The following is a 21,460-nucleotide window of genomic DNA, read 5'->3' as shown; positions in this document are numbered from 1 at the left end:
AGCTGTGGAGGCTGAGGCGGGAGGATTGCTTGAGTTCAGGATATAAAGGCTGCAGTGAGCCATGTTTGTGTCACTGCACTCCAGCCTGGGTGACAGAACAAGACCCTGGCTCAAATAAATAAATAATAATTGTTAATAGGCCGGGCACGGTGGCTCACGCCTGTTAATCCCAGCACTTTGGGAAGCCAAGGCAGGCGGATCATGAAGTCAGGAGATCAACACCATCCTGGCTGACATTGAAACCCCGACTCTACTAAAAATACAAAAAAATTAGCCGGGTGTGGTGGCATGCCTCAAATCCCAGCTACTCGGGAGGCTGAGGCAGGAGAATTGCTTGAACCTGGGAGGCGGAGGTTGCAGTGAGCCGAGATCATGCCATTGCACTCCAGCCTGGGCAACAAGAGTGAAACTCCATCTCAAAAAATAATAATAATTGTTACAGAAGTACTGCATCTTTACAATAACTCTCAAAAATAGCTACCATTTCCCGCTTTTAAGGTGGAAACTGGAGCCCACTGCCCAGTTAAGGTCATATAACATTTAAGTGGTAAAGTTGAGACACAATCCAGGTTCTTTAACTCTTCCCATGTGCTTTCCACTAATAATGTCTCCTATAATTCCTCATGTAGTGTCCTTCTGTTCAATTTTTAGATATTTAACTTTTCTAAGTCTCATTTTTTCCCCCATTTATAAAATTAGGCTATTACTTGATAAGCTGCATGCTGTGGCTAACTCTCAAATCCACTACCAAGTTTGGATTTAGAATTATTTGTTTGTTTGTTTTTGAGATGGAATTTCGCTCTTGTTACCCAGGCTGCAGTGCAGTGGTGCAATCTCAGCTTACTGCAACTTCCACCTCCTGGGTTCAAGTGATTCTCCTGCCTCAGCCTCCCAAGTAGCTGGGATTACTGGCATGTGCCGCCACACCCAGCTAATGTTGTATTTTTAGTAGAGACAGGGTTTCACCGTGTTGGTCAGGCTGGTGCCAAACTCCTGATCTCAGGTGATCCGCCTGCCTTGTCCTCCCAACATGCTGGAATTACAGGTGTGAGCCACCACACCTGGCCTATTTTTTTTCTTTCTTTTTCTTTTTTGGATTTAGAGTTTAAAAACTTTTTAGAGCTAGCCCAGATTCAAAGGAGGGGGAAATAGGCTTCAGCTCTTGAAGGGAGAAAGGTCATATGGGAGGAGTTCTTGTGGCCATCTTTGCAAACAATTTACCACATTCCATGAGGGAAAATATACTGGTTAGACACAGTCCCAGGCTAAGACACAGTTTTTGGATTAGGGTTTATTTTGTATTTATTTATTTTTTTTTTGAGACAGAGTCTCGCTGTGTCGCCCAGGCTGGAGTGCAGTAGCACAATCTTGGCTGACTGCAAGGTCTGTCTCCCAGGTTCACGCCATTCTCCTGCGTCAGCCTCCTGAGTAGCTGGACTATAGGCGCCCATCACCATGCCGGGCTAGTTTTGTTTTTGTTTTTTTAGTAGAGATCGGGTTTCACCATGTTAGCCAGGATGGTCTCAATCTCCTGACCTTGTGATCTGGCCACCTTGGCCTCCCAAAGTGCTGGGATTACAGGCGTGAGCCACCGCACCTGGCAGATTAGGGTTTATTTTTGTTACAGAAGTGAGCATGGGTTGATGTTTGCCTTAAATGTAGCTATTCTTGGCCGGGTGTGGTGGCTCACGCCTGTAATCCCAGCACTTTGGGAGGCAGAGGCAGGCGGATCACGAGGTCAGGAGATCGAGACCATCCTGGCTAACACAGCGAAACCCCATCTCTACTAAAAATACAAAAAATTAGCCGGGCGTGGTGGCAGGTGCCTATAGTCCCAGCTACTCGGGAGGCTGAAGCAGGAGAATGGCATGAACCTGGGAGGCAGAGCTTGCAATGAGCCAAGATCACGCCACTGCACTGGAGCCTGGGCGAGAGAGCACGACTCTGTCTCAAAAAAAATTTAAAAAAAAATAAAATAAATGTAGCTATTCTTGCCAGACTCCTGTCGATTGGTTGTCTTTCAGAGGTATGCTCAGTGGAGTGAGTCTGCCATGGAGGTTGTCTTGACTGTTAGCTTTCAGAATTGTATTCACTGATAGAGGTTGTCAGTGATTAGACTAAGATGAATTGTCATTCATTGATAAATAATACAGAACTATCAGTCTTTCCTAGGAGTATGGGGAGTTTTGTTTTTTTTTTTAAAGTCTCTTTTTTGCAGGTATATAAGAGGAAAACTGAGGCTGCCAAGAAAGAGTATCTGAAGGCACTGGCTGCTTACAAAGACAACCAGGAGTGTCAGGTAAAAGGGATAGGATAGAATGAATATTTAAACCAGTAAGAAGTTTTTTGGAAGTGTTTGTTAGCAATTTTAAGAAGTAAATACCACCAAGTGATTGATTAATTGATAGATTGATTTATGTCTTCTTTTAGGCCACTGTGGAAACAGTGGAATTGGATCCAGCACCACCATCACAAACTCCTTCTCCACCTCCTATGGCTACTGTTGACCCAGCATCTCCAGCACCAGCTTCAATAGAGCCCCCTGCCCTGTCCCCATCCATTGTTGTTAACTCCACCCTTTCATCCTATGTGGCAAACCAGGCATCTTCTGGAGCTGGGGGTCAGCCCAATATCACCAAGTTGATTATTACCAAACAAATGTTGCCCTCTTCCATTACTATGTCTCAAGGAGGGATGGTTACTGTTATCCCAGCCACAGTGGTGACCTCCCGGGGGCTCCAACTAGGCCAAACCAGTACAGCTACTATCCAGCCCAGTCAACAAGCCCAGATTGTCACTCGGTCAGTGTTGCAGGCAGCAGCAGCTGCTGCTGCTGCTGCTTCTATGCAACTGCCTCCACCCCGACTACAGCCCCCTCCATTACAACAGATGCCACAGCCCCCGACTCAGCAGCAAGTTACCATTCTGCAGCAGCCTCCTCCACTCCAGGCCATGCAACAGCCTCCACCTCAGAAAGTTCGAATCAATTTACAGCAACAGCCTCCTCCTCTGCAGATCAAGAGTGTGCCTCTACCCACTTTGAAAATGCAGACTACCTTAGTCCCACCAACTGTGGAAAGTAGTCCTGAGCGGCCTATGAACAACAGCCCTGAGGCCCATACAGTGGAGGCACCTTCTCCTGAGACTATCTGTGAGATGATCACAGATGTAGTTCCTGAGGTGAGCCTTTGTTTTTAAGTCTTTAGTCTAGTGGAAATGTATAAAAATGTTTTTGGTTGACCCAATAACAGTGGGGGTTGCTACTAGCATTTAATGCCCAGCAACCAGGAGCACAAAACATCCTGCAGATGGGAGTTCCTTGCAGCAGTGACTTCTCTTACCCAAGGTACTCATACTGTTTTTTTTTTGTTTGTTTGTTTTTGAGATGGAGTTTCACTCATTGCCCAGGCTGGAGTGCAATGGTGCGATCTCGGCTCACTGCAACCTCTACCTCCTGGGTTCAAGAGATTATCCTGCCTCAGCCTCCCGAGTGGCTGGGATTACAGGCATGCGCCATCATGTCCAGCTAATTTTGTATTTTTAGTAGAGACGGTTTCTCCATGTTGGTCAGGCTGGTCTCGAACTCCTGATCTCAGGTGATCTGCCTGCCTCGGCCTCCCAAAGTGCTGGGATTACAGGTGTGAGCCACTGCACCCGCCCTGTTTTTTTTTTTTTTCTTGAGACGGAGTCTCGCTCTGTTGCCTGGGCTGGAGTGCAGTGGTGTAATCTTGGCTCACTGCAATCTCCACCTCCTAGTTCAAGTGATTCTCCTGCCTCAGCCTCCTGAGTAGCTGGGATTACAGGCGCCCACCACTACACCCAGCTAATTTTTTGTATTTTTATTAGAGACGGAGTTTCACCATGTTCATTGGGCTGGTCTTGAACTCCTGACCTCGTGATTCGCCTGCTTCGGCCTCCCAGAGTGCAGGGATTACAGGCGTGAGCCACCGCGTGCCCCATAGTGTTTTTAGTGAGATACATTAAGACAGTCTTCTGCCCCAGACCACTCCTTAACTAAGCAGAGGTCACTAGTTCAACTGGACAGGATATAGCCTAAACAGTTATTATTCAGAGTTGTTACCCAAGGATCCTAAACTTTGGACATGCAAAGCTTTTCATTTCTCCTAGGTCTTAAGTTCCTTAGCTTGATGTTTTAAATGTGTGTGGGGCAGGGGGTATAGGCAGAAAAATTTAATTGGTTCATACCGTTGTTTTTTAAAACAGACATAAATATGGCCAGGTGTGGTGGCTCACGCCTGTAATCCCAGCACTTTGGGAGGCCAAGGCAGGTGGATCACCTGAGGTCAGGAGTTCAGGACCAGCCTGGCTAACATGGTGAAACCCTGTTTCTACTAACAATACAAAAAATTAGCTGGGGCTGGAAGCGGTGGCTCACGCCTGTAATCCCAGCACTTTGGGAGGCCGAGGTGGGCGGATCACGAGGTCAGGAGATCGAGACCATCCTGGCTAACACAGTGAAAACCCGTCTCTACTAAAAAATACAAAAAAAATTAGCCGGGCATGGTGGCGGGCGCCTGTAGTCCCAGCTACTCTGGAGGCTGAGGCAGGAGAATGGCGGGAACCCAGGAGGCAGAGCTTGCAGTGAGCTGAAATCGCACCACTGCACTCTAGCCTGGGAGACAGAGAGAGACTCCGTCTCAAAAAAAAAAAAAAAAAAAAAAAAATTAGCTGGGCACGGTGATGGGCGCCTGTAATCCCAGCTACTTGGGAGGCTGAGGCAGGAGAATCGCTTGAACCCGCGAGGCAGAGGTTGCAGTGAGCTGAGATCGTGCCACAGCACTCCAGCCTGGGCAACAGAGCAAGACTCCGTCTCAAAAAAAACAAAAAACACTACCTCTCTATTCCCACTGCTTCACTTGACTAGCCAGGCTTAACGGGGAAAAAAAAGCATTAGCACATGGCCGCCTTTGTCCTGATGGGAAGAATCTTCCACCATTCTGCTTGGCAAAGTTCTGAAGCTGGACGATAGAGGGGAGACCAAGAACTCACCTTCTTCTGCAGTTTTGCCCCCCAGTGTGAGGAATTCTAATACCTGTTGCTTCATTGGTTTCTACAGATAATTTAGCTAACTAGCTAGCTAGGCAGGGAGCAATCTAATCCACCTTGGTACTCTTCTTCTTCTCACAGGTTGAGTCTCCTTCTCAGATGGATGTTGAATTGGTGAGTGGGTCTCCCGTGGCACTCTCACCCCAGCCTCGATGTGTGAGGTCTGGTTGTGAGAACCCTCCCATTGTGAGTAAGGACTGGGACAATGAATACTGCAGCAATGAGTGTGTGGTGAAGCACTGCAGGTGAGCTTACAGTTCTCCCTTTTATAATTCAGCTACTGGTCAATTCTACTGGGAAACATGGTAATCTTGAGCATAAAATCAGCATCTCAGTGTCACCTTACCTTAGGTAGAGTAGGTAGCTGTATCTGGTCTACTAGAAAAGCTCCCCTGCTTAAGAGCTTACATTTGCCACATAAGCCAAAGATGATGTAATCAGCAGTTCACATTTTTCAGTTACCACATACCTCTCTTATGTATGCTCTTTAAAAATATAATACATTAAGCTGTTAGTGTTTGCAAATATTAGCTTTTCAATTCTTGGTGCAAATCAGACTACTTAGGGAACTAGAATTTGGGGAGAAATGGTAAGTGGAAAGTAACACATAATAATTTGCAATTTGTGAGGGAAATGGGGAGAAGGTTGGAATATTTTACCCCTCTCCCCAAATTTTCCTGGGAATTTCCTATAGCTGTAGGACAAGGCATTTCTATTTCCTATTTCAAAAACTCTGCAGTAAATTAGCATTGCCTCTACTTCTGACTTTTAAGCCCACTGTTCTTATATTTCCAAGGTGATACTATCTCACCATAATGCTATAGGAAATTATCTGGGAACCTATTTGTTTAAGACAGATAAAAAATCCAGCTGGGCCATACAGTGAAACCCCATCTCTACTAAAAATACAAAAATTAGCTGGGCATGGTGGCAGGCACCTGTAGTCCTGGCTACTCAGGAGGCTGAAGCAGGAGAATCTCTTGAACCTGGGAGGTGGAGGTTGCAGTGAGCCAAGAAGATCACACCACTGCACTCCAGCCTGGGCAACAGCGAGACTCCATCTCAAAAAAAAAAAAAAGATAAAAAGAATGTAGCGGCCAGGCGCGGTGGCTCACGCTTGTAATCCCAGCACTTTGGGAGGCCAAAGCGGGCGATTCACGAGGTCAGAAGATCAAGACCATCCTGGCTAACACAGTGAAACCCTGTCCCCACTAAAAATACAAAAAATTGGCCGGGCATGGTGGTGGGCACCTGTAGTCCCAGCTACTCGGGAGGCTAAGGCAGGAGAATGGCGTGAACCCATAAGGTCTGTCTCAAAAAAAAAAAAAAAAAAAATGTATCTAGGCTGTAATTGTGTTTCAGTTTGTGTATAATTCTGTTTGTGTATGTCTTTTTCTCTCTTAGGGATGTATTCTTGGCCTGGGTAGCCTCTAGAAATTCAAACACAGTGGTGTTTGTGAAATAGTCCTTCCTGTTCTCCAAGCCAGTGAAGAGTTATCTGCTGGGAACGTGTCCAAGAGCCTGTTTTTGAAACACAAGCTGGGCTTCTGGTAGTGCCTCATCACAACCCATGATGGCCGTTCATGTTTTACCCCTTTTCTTCCTTCAGCAGAGGCCAGGCTATGGAGCAGGGCCACTGAATTTGCTGTAATCTGGAGATGCTTTTTACTTTCAACCATAAGCAGAAATATCAGTGGTAATAGCAGAGGAAAGGGTGAAGGGAGTCTGGGCAAGCAAAGCATAGAGATGGTAGGGGTGGTGGTGGGGTTGAAGAAACTTGTTGGTATAATTGTCATAGGACTTGCCTAAAATATTAAAATTACGGGAGTGTACTCAGCTTTGAGCCTAGGAGAAAATGCCACTGTGTGCATCCATTTTAAAGGGTTCCCTCATAAAAAAATGTTATTCCCCATTATCACATCAGTACACTGCTTTGAGAACAAAACTTTTCAACATGGGCACACTGGGCTACATGGAAAATGACATCACCCAGGAGTGATTTCTCTTTATATATATTATTTCTGCAGTTACCATCCTTATCTGAGTTATCACAGTTCATGAATCTAAGAGGCGGAACTCTACATCATTAGTAAGAGGTTTCACCAAAGTCTAAAGTTGTATTCACTTGTGTTTGATGAACTATCTTTAAAAGACCATAGGTCTATCATTATTTCTTAGACATAATCTAAAGAAAAACAGACTAGAGAAGCCACCTGGTTGTAACAGAATAAGCAGAAGTTTACAGCATGATAGTCCAAGTGGTGATAACTTTAAATAAAACTCAAATTTTTACTGTTTGTAGACAGGAATGCTGTCCTAGAGAACCTCCTCCTCAACCAACTACGTACATAGTTTTATCCTATGCATTCCTGTTTTCTGTGGTTTTTTTTTTGTTTTTTTTTTTTTGAGACAGAGTCTCGCTCTGTCACCCAGGCTGGAGTGCAGTGGTGCTATCTCAGCTCACTGAAACCTCTGCCTCCCGGGTTCAAGCGATTCTCCTGCATCAGCCTCCCGAGTAGCTAGGATTACAGGCGCCCGCCACTACGCCCAGCTAATTTGTTGTATTTTTAGTAGAGATAGGGTTTCACCATGTTGGCCAGGCTGGTCTCGAACTCCCGACCTCGTGATCCGCCCGCCTTGACCTCCCAAAGTGCTGGGATTACAGGCATGAGCCACCGCACCCAGCCTGCATTCCTGTTTTTTTTAATGGTTTTGGAGGGTAGGAGTAGAGATGGGGTCTCACTATGTTGCCCAGTCTAGTCTTGAACTCCTGGGCTACAGTTACCCTCCTACCTCGGCTTCCCAAAGTGCTCGGATTACAGGTGTGAGCCACTGTGCCTAGCCTATAATGATCATTTTAATGTTTCCCATGCACTCATTTAGTTTGAACCTTCACAGCAACCCAATGAGGTAATACTCCCATTTCACATATAATACTGAGAGATGAGTTGCACAAGATTATACACTGTTAAGTAGCAGAGCCAGAATGGACTTCAGAATCCCAACTACAATACAAATGTTTATTTAAATAAAGAAGAAAGCTATTGTACAAATATCACTCTTCAGGTTTAGCTTACAGAGCCATGGCTATGGATTCTTAGCTCTGTAAGGAAGTGCTTCTATAAATTCTTAGGTTTAGAGATGATACCATCTGGGTACCTTTGCTTGAACCGTGCAACCACATCTGGGTCTAGTAGGTGGATCCCATCCAGTTGGTTTCCAAGGGTGATCCTGAAACAGTGTAAAAGGAGGGGCAAACCAGAAATCCTGGAATTAGAGGGTTTAATATTGTTAAAAAAATGCATACCAAATGAAGACTGCCTATCATCATATCAAATATGCCAATTCTAAAAAGAGCTTAACATTAGAATAGTATATGGTAGAATTACTAGTTCAGAATTGGCATAGATTCTGGTGTTAAAATAGACTGGATCTGTATTATCTGAGGGTTAGTAACTAATGCTTAGCCAGGCCTGCTTCACAGAGTTGCTACCAGGGAGTATTCTTTGGATAAGCAAAATGCTAGCAACATGTGTTTTAAGCTCTGTTAAGGGGTGAAAGATGTAATTATTGACAGATTAAATAGATAACTTCATAACCACCAGGGGGCAGATTCAATACATCACAGAATGGCTGAGGAAGATCCTTGGGTTGTGAAGAGAGTAGAAACCCTAGGGAGCAGTGCTTTTGGGTCCTAGTACCTGTTGAGTTTCTAATGAATATTTGTAGAATCTCATAAAACAGTTTAAATACAAGCTTAAGTGGCTTATGAATCCTGTGAAGCTCATTTATGGACTAGTGGAAAACAATGTGAAGCTCTACTAAGTTCTGTCCTTAATCATAAATAATAGCCCCTTGAGGACTAGCCTGTTCTCTGGTCACCTTACCAGTTGGGTTGCACATTGTGTGGTCGTCCAAATAACTCAATCTTGCGAGTGCCAGGAGATAGTCTTTCAATCATGCCATAGATTTCATCTGGTTTATGACTGGTGGAACGAACCTAGGAAATAAAAACTAGCTGCTTTTTAAGTTACACAAGATTGCAATTCTAGCCCTTTCTATTATGTTTATGATCTAAATGAGAAAAATCTGGGATGAGAATACACCCAACATGAATAACTGATACCAAAAAAATGTGGAAGCTTTGGAGGCCTGGGAAGCACATACCTCAGCTACGATCACATCACAATCCAGACCCTGGTTGAAGCCTTGGGGATTTCCTTTGACACCAACCTGCTCACCACAGATAACAGATTACCTTATGAAACCACACCTTTGAACTTTTTCTCAGTAAGAAATCAAATGATTCTTCTTTGTGCTCCACCTATTGAATTGGGCCCCACTGCTGCTCACCAAGCAGTGTTCCTTCCCATGGTTCAACCAGTGACCTGTACGGCCTGTCCGAATGATGCGTTGCAGTTGATTTGTCTTCACCCAAATAATTTCATCTACCCGTTCATACCTGTGGGGCATAAAAAAGAACTAGAATTTTAGCCAAACTTTTACAGTTTAGGGGTAGTACCATTTATAGAAGCAAGGAATCACAGAATACTCTGGGAGAAGAGAACATGTATCTCACTGTTAACAGTATTACCCTCAAAAGAAAGCAACACAACCACTACTTACCCCCAGAGGTTTAGACATTCTCTCCCCAACTCCATGGCCCTAGAAAGAAATGAGTTAAACAACTATTTGTATGCTTGTATTTTTTTTCCCCTTCAAAATATGTGATGTGTTAAAAACACTATAAACACTTTTTCAGTAGATGCTCAGTGAACATTTACATGCACACCACCAAAAGCATGGTGGATCTAAGAATGAAAAGATAAAACTATGCTCAACAACCTTACCTTTCTCAAAGAACAAATGTAGAGTTAAATATATATTCGGGGTAAAATTTGCATTGTAAACAGGCATTAGGACTCAGTAGAAAAAAAGACTGGCTGGGCGTGGTAGCTCACGCCTGTAATCCCAGCACTTTGGGAGCTTGAGGTGAGTGGATCACAAGGTCAGGAGATAGAGACCATCCTGGCTAACATGGTGAAATCCAGTCTCTACTAAAAATACAAAAAGAAAAAATTAGCTGGGCTGGTGGCACGTGCCTGTAATCCCAGCTACTCAGGAGGCTGAGGCAGGAGAATTGCTTGAACCTGGGAAGTGGAGGTTGCAGTGAGCTGAGATCACACTACTGCACTCCAGCCTGGGCAACACAGTGAGACTCTCTCAAAAAAAAAAAAAAAAGAAAAAAAGAAAAAAAGACTAAATCAGTCATACATTTAATAGTGGGGCTAGGAAAACCCAGGATTTTATCTCCCATTCAGTATTCACTCTTGTACTGTATCTGTCCATACCTACATAACTGAATTGCATTACCTGCCTGTGACCCAGAGGAAGAGAAAGCCATCATCCTGTAGTACGGGTATGTTGAGCCTGCGCATCTCATCATCTGTCAGGGTCCCATAGGGCAGTTCCATGTGAATATCCCAGGGTGGGTCAGCCATCACAACTGCAAACTTGCCCAAGATACTGACGTCCAGGTAGCGGATATCACAACAGATCCACTGCATAAAGTGGTATTTGGTCATCTTCCCTACTTTAACTCTCAGATTCATGGCCCGAGTCCCTCTTTTCCATTTGATTTTTCCTATTCCCTTAAAAGCTTATCTATCCCCCTCCATTCCCAATAAGCAAGACAAGATTGCTGAATTATGCTCTGCTTTCTTAACGTGTATGGCTGCCCTATCAAACATAAGTCCATAAGTTGAGACGAGTTTTCTGAGCAGACAGGTACCTGAGGTGGGAAGAGTCGGTCTGCACTGGAATCACCTCCGACACTCTGTGTAAGAGCAAGCTCCTGGCTTGGCGTGTGGTCTTTGCTGCCAGGGGCCTCAGAATCCATGCAAGCATCAATTTCATAGTGAACATACTTGCAGGTATCCATGTGGAAACAAGTATTAAGGAAAGAGCAGTCACCTAAAGACTCATCAGTGTGTTTATTGATAATTCGTCTGGGAAAATAAAAAGGGAGAATCAAGATGGTGCTCCAGATGTAGATCCAACAGTTCAAATTCCAAATGATTTCAAAATGTCTATTTTATTACCCTCCCCTAATTCTATCATTAGAGCTTCCTTCAAGAGTTTTAAGGGAGGCAGGTAGCATGGAAATCCATAATTCATACTACAGAACAATTGTAATTCCTCTCTGAGTAAAGACTTGGTTTCCTGTTTTACCACTGGAAGGCAAGCAGTGCAGGAGACTTGGGTAGAACAGAATAAAACACTGACCTAAGAGTTTAGGTTCCTTTTCTCCTAAGATTATCCTCCTTTCAGAGTACTTTAACTTTCACTGTGGCTCAGAGACAGACATACTTTGCTATTCTAAGAGGGAGGGAGCTTTTAAAAAAAAAAATCAGTTATTTGGGAGTACAGCCTGTATTCTTCCCACACAATGCACTTCTGAAAGTACACCTTCAGGGTCTGGAGGACTTACACAAACCATAAACTAAATAAGATTACAGACAGAAGCCCAATGACTGGAAGGAATATGCTGAAAAGGAATGGCTGCTTCTGACAAACCCATCCCACCTCATTCCCTTCCAAGAGACCTGAAGTGCAGCTTGCGACAGGGTCGATCAGCATCACTGGCTTTCATGCACTCCTCCTTGGTTCCATAGTCACAGAATTCTTGCACTTGGGCCCGACCTCGAGAGCGAAATTTTTCAACAATGGATTGTTCCTTGGCTGTTGTAGTATTTAATAGCTCTAGGATCTCCTGACTGACCTGTGACAGAAGTAGCCTTGGACTTAAAATGTCTTGTAGATCAAACTGGCTCTTAGACCAACTCCGCAAATTCTTTTTGACATTAATGTCTTCTAAGAGATAAATCAACTTTTTTTTTTTTTTTAAGAGATGGGATCTTGCTGTCACCCAGGCCAGAGTGCAGTTGTGTAATCATAACTCACTGTTTCTCCCACTGAACTCCCAGGCTCAAGTGATCCTCCCAGCTCAGCCTTCAATTGTAGCTGGGAATACAGGTGCATGACACCATGCCAGCTAATGTTTTAATTACTTTACTTTCTATAGGGATAGGGTCTATGTTGCCCAGGCCGGTCTTGAACTCCTCGCCTCAGGTGATCCTCCCGCCTTGGCCTCCCAAAGTGTTGAGATTACAGGAATGAACCATTGTGCCTAGACCTAAATTAGCTAACTTAATATTGGAAAATTGGAGCCTTCAGATAAGAGATTTGTTAGGGGTTCAGTCCTTCCTCACAAATATGCTTTTGGGATGAAATTAAAATGGAAGAGGCCTGGTTCCTACCGCTAAGCATTATGTTAACATCCCCTCCCCAGGAAGGCATTCCTTCTACAAAAAACATTTACTGGGTGCTGAACTAAAAAGTATAGTGCTAAACACTTTAGTTTTTAGCTCAGAGTCTATTCAATTCTATAAGGCAGGATACACTGGTATTATCTTCATGTTACAGATGAGAAGACTAAGGCTCAAGAGAAGTTAATTAACTTGTTCAAACTCACGCACTAGAAGTACCAAACAGATAAGAACTCATGTCAGGCCAATACTTATACTCAGAACCAATTCACATTATTTAGTCAATTTCCATAATCGGTCTAGTATTCCTCTCCATTCATCTCCCTACATTTCTATATATTTGAATTCCTCTTCTCTTGATCTAATTCTTTCAGATTCAATGACAGATTATCTAAATAAGAATTTGTCGACATTGGCATTATTGACACTTTGGGACAGACAACTGTTTGTTGTGGGGGTTTGTCCCACTATGCACTGTAGGATGTTTAACAACATCCCTGGCCTCTACCCCCACTAGATGCCAATAGCACTCCCCCACGTGTGACAATAAAAATGTCTCCGGACATTACCAGATCCCCTGGGAGTTGGGCAGTAGGGAATCATCCCCAGTTGAGAACCACTGCTGTAAACAGTTCCTTGCCCTAGGGGTAAATCCCTGTCAAACAAAGCTATAATTAAGAGTATATTGTGAGAGTATTTTCACATGACCCCTACCTTCTTGCTCTGTTGTTCCTTAGTGGACTGTTGGTTCAGAAGGCTCTCTATCTCCAGATCAACATCTGAGGCAGCATGTTTCCTTGATTTCTTGGCTGGCTCCTTTGCTGGTTCCGATGCTGAAGAGTTCAGACCAGAGACTAACGAACTGGCAAAGGCAGCTACTGTAGTTGAGTCCTGTTCTGCACGCCGCTTCTGCCCTGTGACAGTCCCTGCTACCTCCCCAGGGCCCTTCTTTTCTGCCACAGCACCCATCATGGCAGAGAGCTTGGAATGGTCAGCATAGGTTACAAGAGTAGGATGTGCATCATCTTGTAGGAGACCTCGCTTTACCTCAATCAACTCCTGAGCTGCAAACTTCTGCAGGAGGCTTTCTACCCCATCTTGAGTGGCAGGAGCATCTGGCTAGAGAAGGAGGGGAGGTATGGGCAATAAGACACTGACCGTGAACTGAAAATAAGTTGTAAATCCTAACTCTGTCAGGTCATTACCGTTGAGATGGCAAGACAGATGGACACAGCATCAGTGGGCAATGTTAAGGCCAGATCAGAGAGGTGGTGTAGCAACTTCTTCTCTAACTCAGGATCTGTAGCTAATTCAGGAACTGCTGAAGCTGTGCTGGGCTTAGGGCCACCAGAGGTGGGTGCAGTAGGCACTGGGCTGTCACTACGGAAGGTTGGAGACAATGCTGCCTCTGGATTCCGTAGATCTAAGAATGAAGAGAAGTGAAAATGAAAAAAGGCAACCACTGTTGGTGTATATATTTCTGAGAAGTCAAATTCTCTAGCATTCCCATACACAGATCTTTCATTTTGTGCAGGAAATTCTGTGACCAACTTTAGCACTAGATTACCTATCCTCAATCATACTAAAACATTCACTGCTTTGTCAAGATAATACTGGATTTTCTATCTACCTTTTCTCTATTGAGTGAGTAATGTTTTCCTAATTCCCTATCCTTGCTGTGATACAAAGAAAGTAAATTAGCATGATAGATTTAAATATCCCTACCACCTTTCTATCAACCTACATTTTAATAAAGGACAGGAATATACTCAACAACCTAGGCTGGGATCCAATATTCTTTTTGAGGCATGTAGTGTGAATTTTAATGAATTCAGGCCACTGATCAACAAAGTGTACAAAATGACAATGTTGGGGGCCAACAGTGTTACCTATAACACTCACAAACACAAAAATCTTAATACTTTGCTGAAGCCTTGGTTACCAAATGATATTTCCTGACTATATTATTATCATCTATTACTTCACAAGCTGGGTTGCCATCATAACCTTAATAACGATTTGAGAAACTAAAATTAGGACAAAATGTTACCTTTGAGAAAGCCTAATATCTGTGGTTAATTAAAATATAGATGAAATATTAAACTCCTAAGAACTGAACTGAAATTGCTAAATAAGTAGGCCATTAGTTTACATTTAGAAATATTTTGTTTACTTAAATATTTCCATTCTGGTAAGGCACTGGGGCTCACGCCTGTAATCCCAGCACTCTGGGAGGCCAAGGTGGGTGGATCACTTGAGGTGAGGAGTTCGAGACCAGCCTGGCCAACATGGTGAAACCCCATCTCTACTAAAATACAAAAAAAAAAATTTAGCTGGGGGTGGTGGTGCAAGGTTATAATCCCAGCTACTGGGGAGGCTGAAGCAGGAGAATTGCTTGAACCCACGAGGCAGAGGCTGCAGTGAGCCAACATCATGCCACTGCACTCCAGACTGGGCGACAGAGCAAGACTCTGTCTCAAAAAATATATAAATAAATAATTCATTAATTTGAAAATTTTCCACTCTAATGGAAACTGAATTTATTAAAATCTGACTCAGGGCTTGGTGTGGTGCCTTATATCTGTAATCCCAGCACTGTGAGAGGCCAAGGTGGGAGGATCACTTGAGCCCAGGAGTTCCAGACCAGCCAGGGGAACATGGTGAAACCCAGTGTCTCTAAAGAAAATTTTTTTAAAAATTAGCCACACATGGTGGCCTGTGCCTGTAGTCCCAGCTGCTGGGGAGGCTGAGGTGGGAGGATTCCACTCTCACCCATTTCTTCTTTCGTTTTCAGTTTCTCCAGTTAGTAACTGAAGATGTTCTTTGAGTAATTAAGTGAGTGAGAAAATTTTTAAGTGAGAAATCTATAAAAAGAACCATGTTAACATAAATATTTCAGTCCTTACAAGTTGGTGTTGACTTTTCTCATTGGTAATCTGACTGATTTAATACTGCTCATTCCAATATCTGGTGATGTAATTCTGGTTATGAATCCTTGTATTAATAACACCTCCTGGAAGGTTTTTTTTCCCCCACATTACATTCAGAATATTAGAGCTGAAAATACCTTTTTTAAGGTTATCAGGAGGAGGGAGCTTATGTTTAATGTGGTGGATAAAACTTAACTGCTGGTTAATACAATTGTTATTCAGGTGAAATTCCCTAAACTTTTCACGTACAAAGTTTTGTATGTATACAGACATTTGGGGAAAAGTTTTATCATCCCTAAAACCGGTTACTGTCCAGAAAATGATAAGAATCCCTGGGTTCCAAATCCTTCATAAGGTATTTATTCATTTATTTATTCAACACATTTACTCAATGCCTCCGCTCTGCTGCAACTACACTGACATTCTGCTTCTAATCTAACAAAAATAATGTGTTCGGTTTAGCAAAATAATACATAATACTTGATTCACCCTTTAATTAAGAGAACCACTGAAATTAATATGGTCTGATTACAAATTTGCTGAATCCTTAAACGTGTCAACATCTATATGCACATCTTCAATCTCAAGAAATATACTGGAGCAGTTCACATATTTACTATGTGCTAAACCTGGCCAAATATAGTTTGTTTCCATTAAAATAAAGATTTTTTTTTTTTTTTGAGATGGAGACTTGCTCTGTTGCCCAGGCCAAAATAAAGATTTTTTTAAGTAATATTTTTCTTTTTAAAAAAATGTACTTTACCAACATGAGATATAACCCATTAGGATGGCGCTTCCTCAAAAATCAAAAATAGAATTACCATATGATCTAGCAATTCCACTTTTGGGTATATGCCCAAAAGCATTAAAGCGGGGTCTCGGCCGGGCGTGGTTGGCTCACACCTGTAATCCTAGCACTTTGGGAGGCAGAGGCGGGCGGATCACGAGGTCAGGAGATCGAGACCATCCTGGCTAACACGGTGAAACCCTGTCTCTACTAAAAATACAAAAAAATTAGCCGGACGTGGTGGCAGGCACCTGTAGTCCCAGCTACTCAGGAGGCTAAGGCAGGAGAATGGGGTGAACCCGGGAGGTGGAGCTTGCAGTGAGCCGAGATCGCACTACTGCACTCCAGCCTGGGTGACAGTGCGAGACTCCGTCTCAAGAAAAAACAAAACAAAAAAGAATTAAAGCGGGGTCTCAAAGAGATATTCATACACCCAGGTTCATAGCAGCATTATTTACAATAGCCAAAAGGTAGAAGTAACCCAAACGCCCACCCATGGATGAATGAACAAAATGTGTTATATACATACAGTGGAATATTATTTATCCTTCAAAAGGAAGGAGGCCAGGCATGGAGGCTTATGCCTGTAATCCCAGCACTTTGGGAGGCTGAGGATGGAGGATCACTTGAGCTCAGGAGTCCAAGACCAACCTAAGCAACATGGCAAAACCCTGTTGGGCGTTTTGCCCAAAAAAATACTAAAAATTAGCCAGGCGAGGTTGTATGTGCCTGTAGTACATACAACAAGCACCTGCCACCACACCTGGCTAATTTTTATATTTTTAGTAGAGACACAGTTTCACCATGTTGGCCAGGCTGGTCTTGAACTCCTGACCTCAGGTGATCCACCCGCCTTAGCCTTCCAAAGGCTGCGGACACCTGTAGTCACAACTACTCGGGAGGCTGAGGCAGGAGAATTGCTTGAACCCAGGAGGCAGAGGTTGCAGTGAGGTGAGATGGCACCACTGCACTCCAGCCTGGGCAACAAGAGCGAAACTCTGTCTCAAAAAATAAATAAATAAATAAATAAATAAATAATAAAAATGCCAATCTAACGAAGGTCTCCCAATATTTTGCCCATATTATTTTCCACTATTAACGATATGGTGGGTACATTTTAGTTCATTTTATATCCTTGTCTTTTGACACTCAGTTCAGTAGTCAGTAATTATCAGATTTCAGTAATGCTGTAAAAAACAAGGTGTGGCCGGGCGCGGTGGCTCACACCTGTAATCCCAGCAATTTGAGAGGCCGAGATGGGCGGATCACGAGGTCAGGAGATCGAGACCATCCTGGCTAACACTGTGAAACCCCGTCTCTACTAAAAACGATACAAAAAAATCAGCCAGGCATGGTGGTGGGCACCTTTAGTCCCAGCTACTTGGGAGGCTGAGGCAGGAGAATGGCATGAACCTGGGAGTCGGAGCTTGCAGTGAGCCGAGATCGCGCCACTGCATTCCAGCCTGGGCAACAGATGTGGTAGGCAAATTTTTATTTCCGGTGAGAAACGAATGGAATAATCTCAACTTTTATCAAGTCTTGAGTTATATCTTACATGACAACATGATTCATAAACTTACAATACAGTGTTTCACAAGGGTTTCCTAAGAATCCTAAAGCTCAACAAAATACATTCTTTGAAATAATCAAAATAACACAGAAAGAACAGTGACATTCTGGTTTAATTTGTATGTTTCATCTTTACCTATTACCACAGTACCAAATGATGGGTCAGATCAAGCTCTCGGTCAGAAGACAAGATACATTTAATTACAACCCCAAAAATACTTTTATAAGAGTCTTAACTAGACTGGGATTACATCTGTAATCCCAGCACTTTGGGAGGCCAGGGTGGGAGGATAGCTTGAGCCCAAGAGTCCAAGACCAGCCTGGGCAACATGGCAAGGCCCTGTTTCTACAAAGAAATAAAAATTAAAAAGTAGGCAGGCATGGTAGGGTACACCTGTGGTGCTAGCCACTCAGGAGGAGGCTGAGGCAGGGGGATCACTTGAGCCCTGAGGTCGAGACTGCAGTAAGCTGTGTTCACGCCACTGAATTCCAGCCTGGGTAACAGAACGAAATTCTTGTCTTACACACACACACAGAGAAAAGGGTCTTAGCTATATTATTAGCTAAATATACAAATCAAGAGATATTCATATCTAAAAAAGAAAAAATAAATAAAAATAAAAAAGGATATGTACATGCAGGGAGAATACAGTCTTATTGTCAAAAATATTAAACATGTTTAGCAAGGACCTGGATCAAAGTATCAAGGCTCTAGTAGTTAGGTCTGCATACAGCAGAAAGTTTGGTTAATACCAAAATGTAGTTAATGTCATAGAAAAATGAAATGAAACTTAAAATGACCAAGAGCAATTAGAATCATTCATTGAAAGAGTATGAATTTAGAAATGGAAAAGTATAAAGAAGTATGATGCCGGGCACAGTGGCTCACACCTGTAATCCCAGCACTTTGGGAAACTGAGGCGGGCAGATCAGCTGAGGTTGGGAGTTTGAGACCAGCCTGACCCACATGGAGAAACCCCGTCTCTACTAAAAATACAAAATTAGCCAGGAGTGGTGGCACATGCCTGTAATCCCAGCTACTCAGGAAGCTGAAGCAGGAGAATCACTTGAACCTGGGAGGCGGAGGTTGCGGTGAGCCAAGATCGCGCCATTGCACTCCAGCCTGGGCAACAAGAACGAAACTCCATCTCAAAAATAAATAAATAAATATGATGAGGAACAATTAAAACCAAGAAACAACAAACACCACCACAGATAGAGGATGGCCTGTCACAAAAACGACAGAAAGGTGAACACAAGGTAGTCAATGATGTAGTACACCAATATAGCGGCTTTTTAAAAGTTAATTTTGTAGGCCAGGCATGGTGGCTCATGCCTGTAATCCCAGCACTTTGGGAGGCCAACGTGAGTGGACTGCTTGAGCTCAGGAGTTAGAGATCAGCCTGGGCAACATGGTGAAACCCCTTCTCTACCAAAAATACAAAAAATAGCTGGGCATGGTAGCACACGCCTATGGCCCCAGCTACTTGAGAGGCTGAAGTGGGAGGATCGCTGGAGCCCGGGAAGTCAAGGCAGCAGTGAGCCATGATCATGCCACAGCACTCCAGCCTGGGTGACAGAGAGAGACCCTGTCTCTAACTAACTAACTAAATAATTTTGCAGATCACTTTGTTGAAACAAACAACTACCTGATCCTCAGGTCCCCTTTTGCAACTGCCATTGCTGAATGGGAAAAGACTCCACAAGAAAATTAAATAGGCTGGATATGGTGGCTCTCACCTGTAATTCAAACACTTTGGGAGGCTTATGCAAGAGGACAGCTTGAGGCCAGGTGTTCAAGACAAATTTGGGCAACATAATGAGACCTTATCTCTATTAAAAAGTTAAAAATTAGCTAGGCATGGTGGCATGCACCTGTAGTCCTAGCTATTCAGGAGGATGTGCCGGGAGGACTGCTACACTCCAGCCTGGGCAACGGTGAGAGTCGCTATCTCAAAAACAAAAGCAAAAAAAGTCGTTGGCATCATTTATGCACATTTTTAAAAAGTTTCAAAACAGGAAACCAAAGAATAGGGGAAAAAACATAACAAAACAAAAAGTTGTGTCTATAAATAAATCAATGAAGTTTCTAGAGCAAGGGAAAAAAAATTCTCCCTCTTAGGTAATTCAGGAACTACTCTGAGACTTGACTACTAATTATTGCCTGATCATATGACTTGCACTTCTTACTCCACTATCCTCCCCTCTTACCTCTTTAATTATCTAGGTCCTATTTAGCCATAAAGGCAAAATTCAAGTGCCAATTCCACTATGATGGTTTTGATGGCTTCACTACCTACACCAGCTCTTGTTACTTCTCTTCATTGTACAGACTGTAGATTCATTCATTTGGTTTCGTACATATATCTTATCATATTCCTCACTTTTTGTAAGCATCTACCCTTGAATCCTATGCTTTTTAAACTTCTTGAGGACAGGGGCAATTTCTTCCTTATTTTTGTCTAATTAGACCCATGAACACTGTAGATACTCAAGAAAGGTAATTAATTAGGTGGGAGGATCCTGCCAGTGCATCTTCTATTTCTAGGGGCCAGAATACGAGCACATGAACCTAACATGATCTAGACAAGATTTAGAGATGCAGTTGAAGATACTGACAAATATTGGAACAATCTACCACAAGGGTGATACTGAGTCACTATTTTTGCAGAGCTTTGTTACTAGTTTGCCTTAAATAATTCAGAGTTTGTCCTGAGGGTAGGGAGTGGATAACAGTGAATTTAATCTTTTAAATTTCCTTCAAGTTTTATGATCGTGACACGGGGGCAACAGGAGAAGAGAAAAAGTTTGGAAACCAAACACAAATGTTTTCAGATTCCTGCTAGGTATGTAAATGGCTAAGTCAATGCCGGTAGGGGTACTCATTCAGAAACACCCAGTGCCACTCTGTACGGGCCACTAAATTGGGCACTGCGGATATAAAGGTTCATTCCTCGCTTACTGTACCCACAGCTGCCAAGAAATGACCACTACAAAACAGTCGTTATAACTGAGGGAACAAAGCGCCAAAGCAGCAACAAAAAGGGGTTCTTGCTGCTTCGCGGGATAGGGGGCTGAGCAGCCTCACAAAGGCGACGTCCTCGCAGTCTGAAGAGGAGTGGGCAAGGCGGACGAGGGTGGGGCTCAAGCGTCCGTCCGGTAAAAGTGAGCTGGCAGAACCGAGGCCCAGCGTGAGGAGGAACCGCGAACTACTTGCAGAAGGGCGAATGTCTGCTGCTGAAGGTGGAGAGGGAGTACCAATGTACGAGGCTTTATAGAAATGGCCGTTTGGTAAAGGGCAGTGACTCTGGAGCTTTTTCTCTAGAGATCCCGCCCGTCCTCCCCGGTTGAGCCTCGGCCCCAACAGCCCAGTGCCTCACCCAAGTGCCCCGAGTCCTGCTTCCGCCTCCGCTGCAGCCTCTCCCGCAGAGAGTCCAGCTGCTTCTTGTGGGCCTGGATAGAGCTCCACGTGTCCGACATCCTAGTCTCCCAGCCCTGACACCTCTCGAATAAGGCGCGGCGGACTAGCACCTCCCAGCACTCGCTCCAGGATATAGCCACTTCTCACGCGGACACCCCGAAGGCTAACCGGAAAATGACCCCTGGAGATGAGCAAGACAGAAAAGTCATTTCCGGTGTCGCGCTTTCTTGGAAGCTATAAAGAGCCACGTTAGGTGTTGGCAGAGCGGCCGGTATAGTCCTTATACCCACTCTCTCATGCTTCCGGACACAGTGAGGCTGTGGTTGCCATGTTGGTGACTGGCAGAGCGGCCATGTTG

The 21,460-nt window shown here is 43.7% G+C and overlaps 2 protein-coding genes across 4 annotated transcripts in view; one reads left to right on the top strand and one right to left on the bottom strand.

Moving 5' to 3' along the window:
* The window catches only part of TOX4 (TOX high mobility group box family member 4), a 22,038-nt gene extending 12,933 nt beyond the window's left edge, over window positions 1-9,105 (top strand). For both annotated transcript variants that reach the window (XM_019009484.3, XM_019009483.4), the window contains exons 6-9: window positions 2,219-2,299; window positions 2,431-3,180; window positions 5,149-5,312; window positions 6,472-9,105. In XM_019009484.3, coding sequence (XP_018865029.1) covers window positions 2,219-2,299; window positions 2,431-3,180; window positions 5,149-5,312; window positions 6,472-6,532 — 1,056 coding nt within the window. In that variant the 3' untranslated portion in view covers window positions 6,533-9,105. The remainder of the gene's footprint in view (window positions 1-2,218; window positions 2,300-2,430; window positions 3,181-5,148; window positions 5,313-6,471) is intronic.
* On the bottom strand, window positions 8,067-21,460 carry METTL3 (methyltransferase 3, N6-adenosine-methyltransferase complex catalytic subunit). 2 transcript variants are annotated; one of them, XM_004054891.4, is made up of 11 exons: window positions 21,062-21,460; window positions 13,601-13,818; window positions 13,110-13,514; window positions 11,673-11,848; window positions 10,859-11,075; window positions 10,441-10,628; window positions 9,694-9,732; window positions 9,421-9,529; window positions 9,235-9,300; window positions 8,955-9,067; window positions 8,067-8,298 (listed from the first exon to the last, which is right to left on the bottom strand). In XM_004054891.4, the coding sequence occupies exons 1-11, from the start codon at window positions 21,159-21,161 to the stop codon at window positions 8,187-8,189; spliced, it is 1,743 nt and encodes a 580-aa protein (XP_004054939.1). In that variant the 5' UTR covers window positions 21,162-21,460; the 3' UTR covers window positions 8,067-8,186. The 2 variants fall into 2 exon arrangements, with proteins under 2 accessions (XP_004054939.1, XP_055218354.1); XM_055362379.2 differs by having other exon boundaries at window positions 8,067-8,334; window positions 21,062-21,405.

Source organism: Gorilla gorilla, chromosome 15 (assembly GCF_029281585.2).
Source record: "Gorilla gorilla gorilla isolate KB3781 chromosome 15, NHGRI_mGorGor1-v2.1_pri, whole genome shotgun sequence".
Taxonomy (NCBI): Eukaryota; Metazoa; Chordata; class Mammalia; order Primates; family Hominidae; genus Gorilla; species Gorilla gorilla.
Note: the sequence above shows the minus strand (reverse complement) of the source record. Positions and strands in the feature narration are given on the sequence as shown.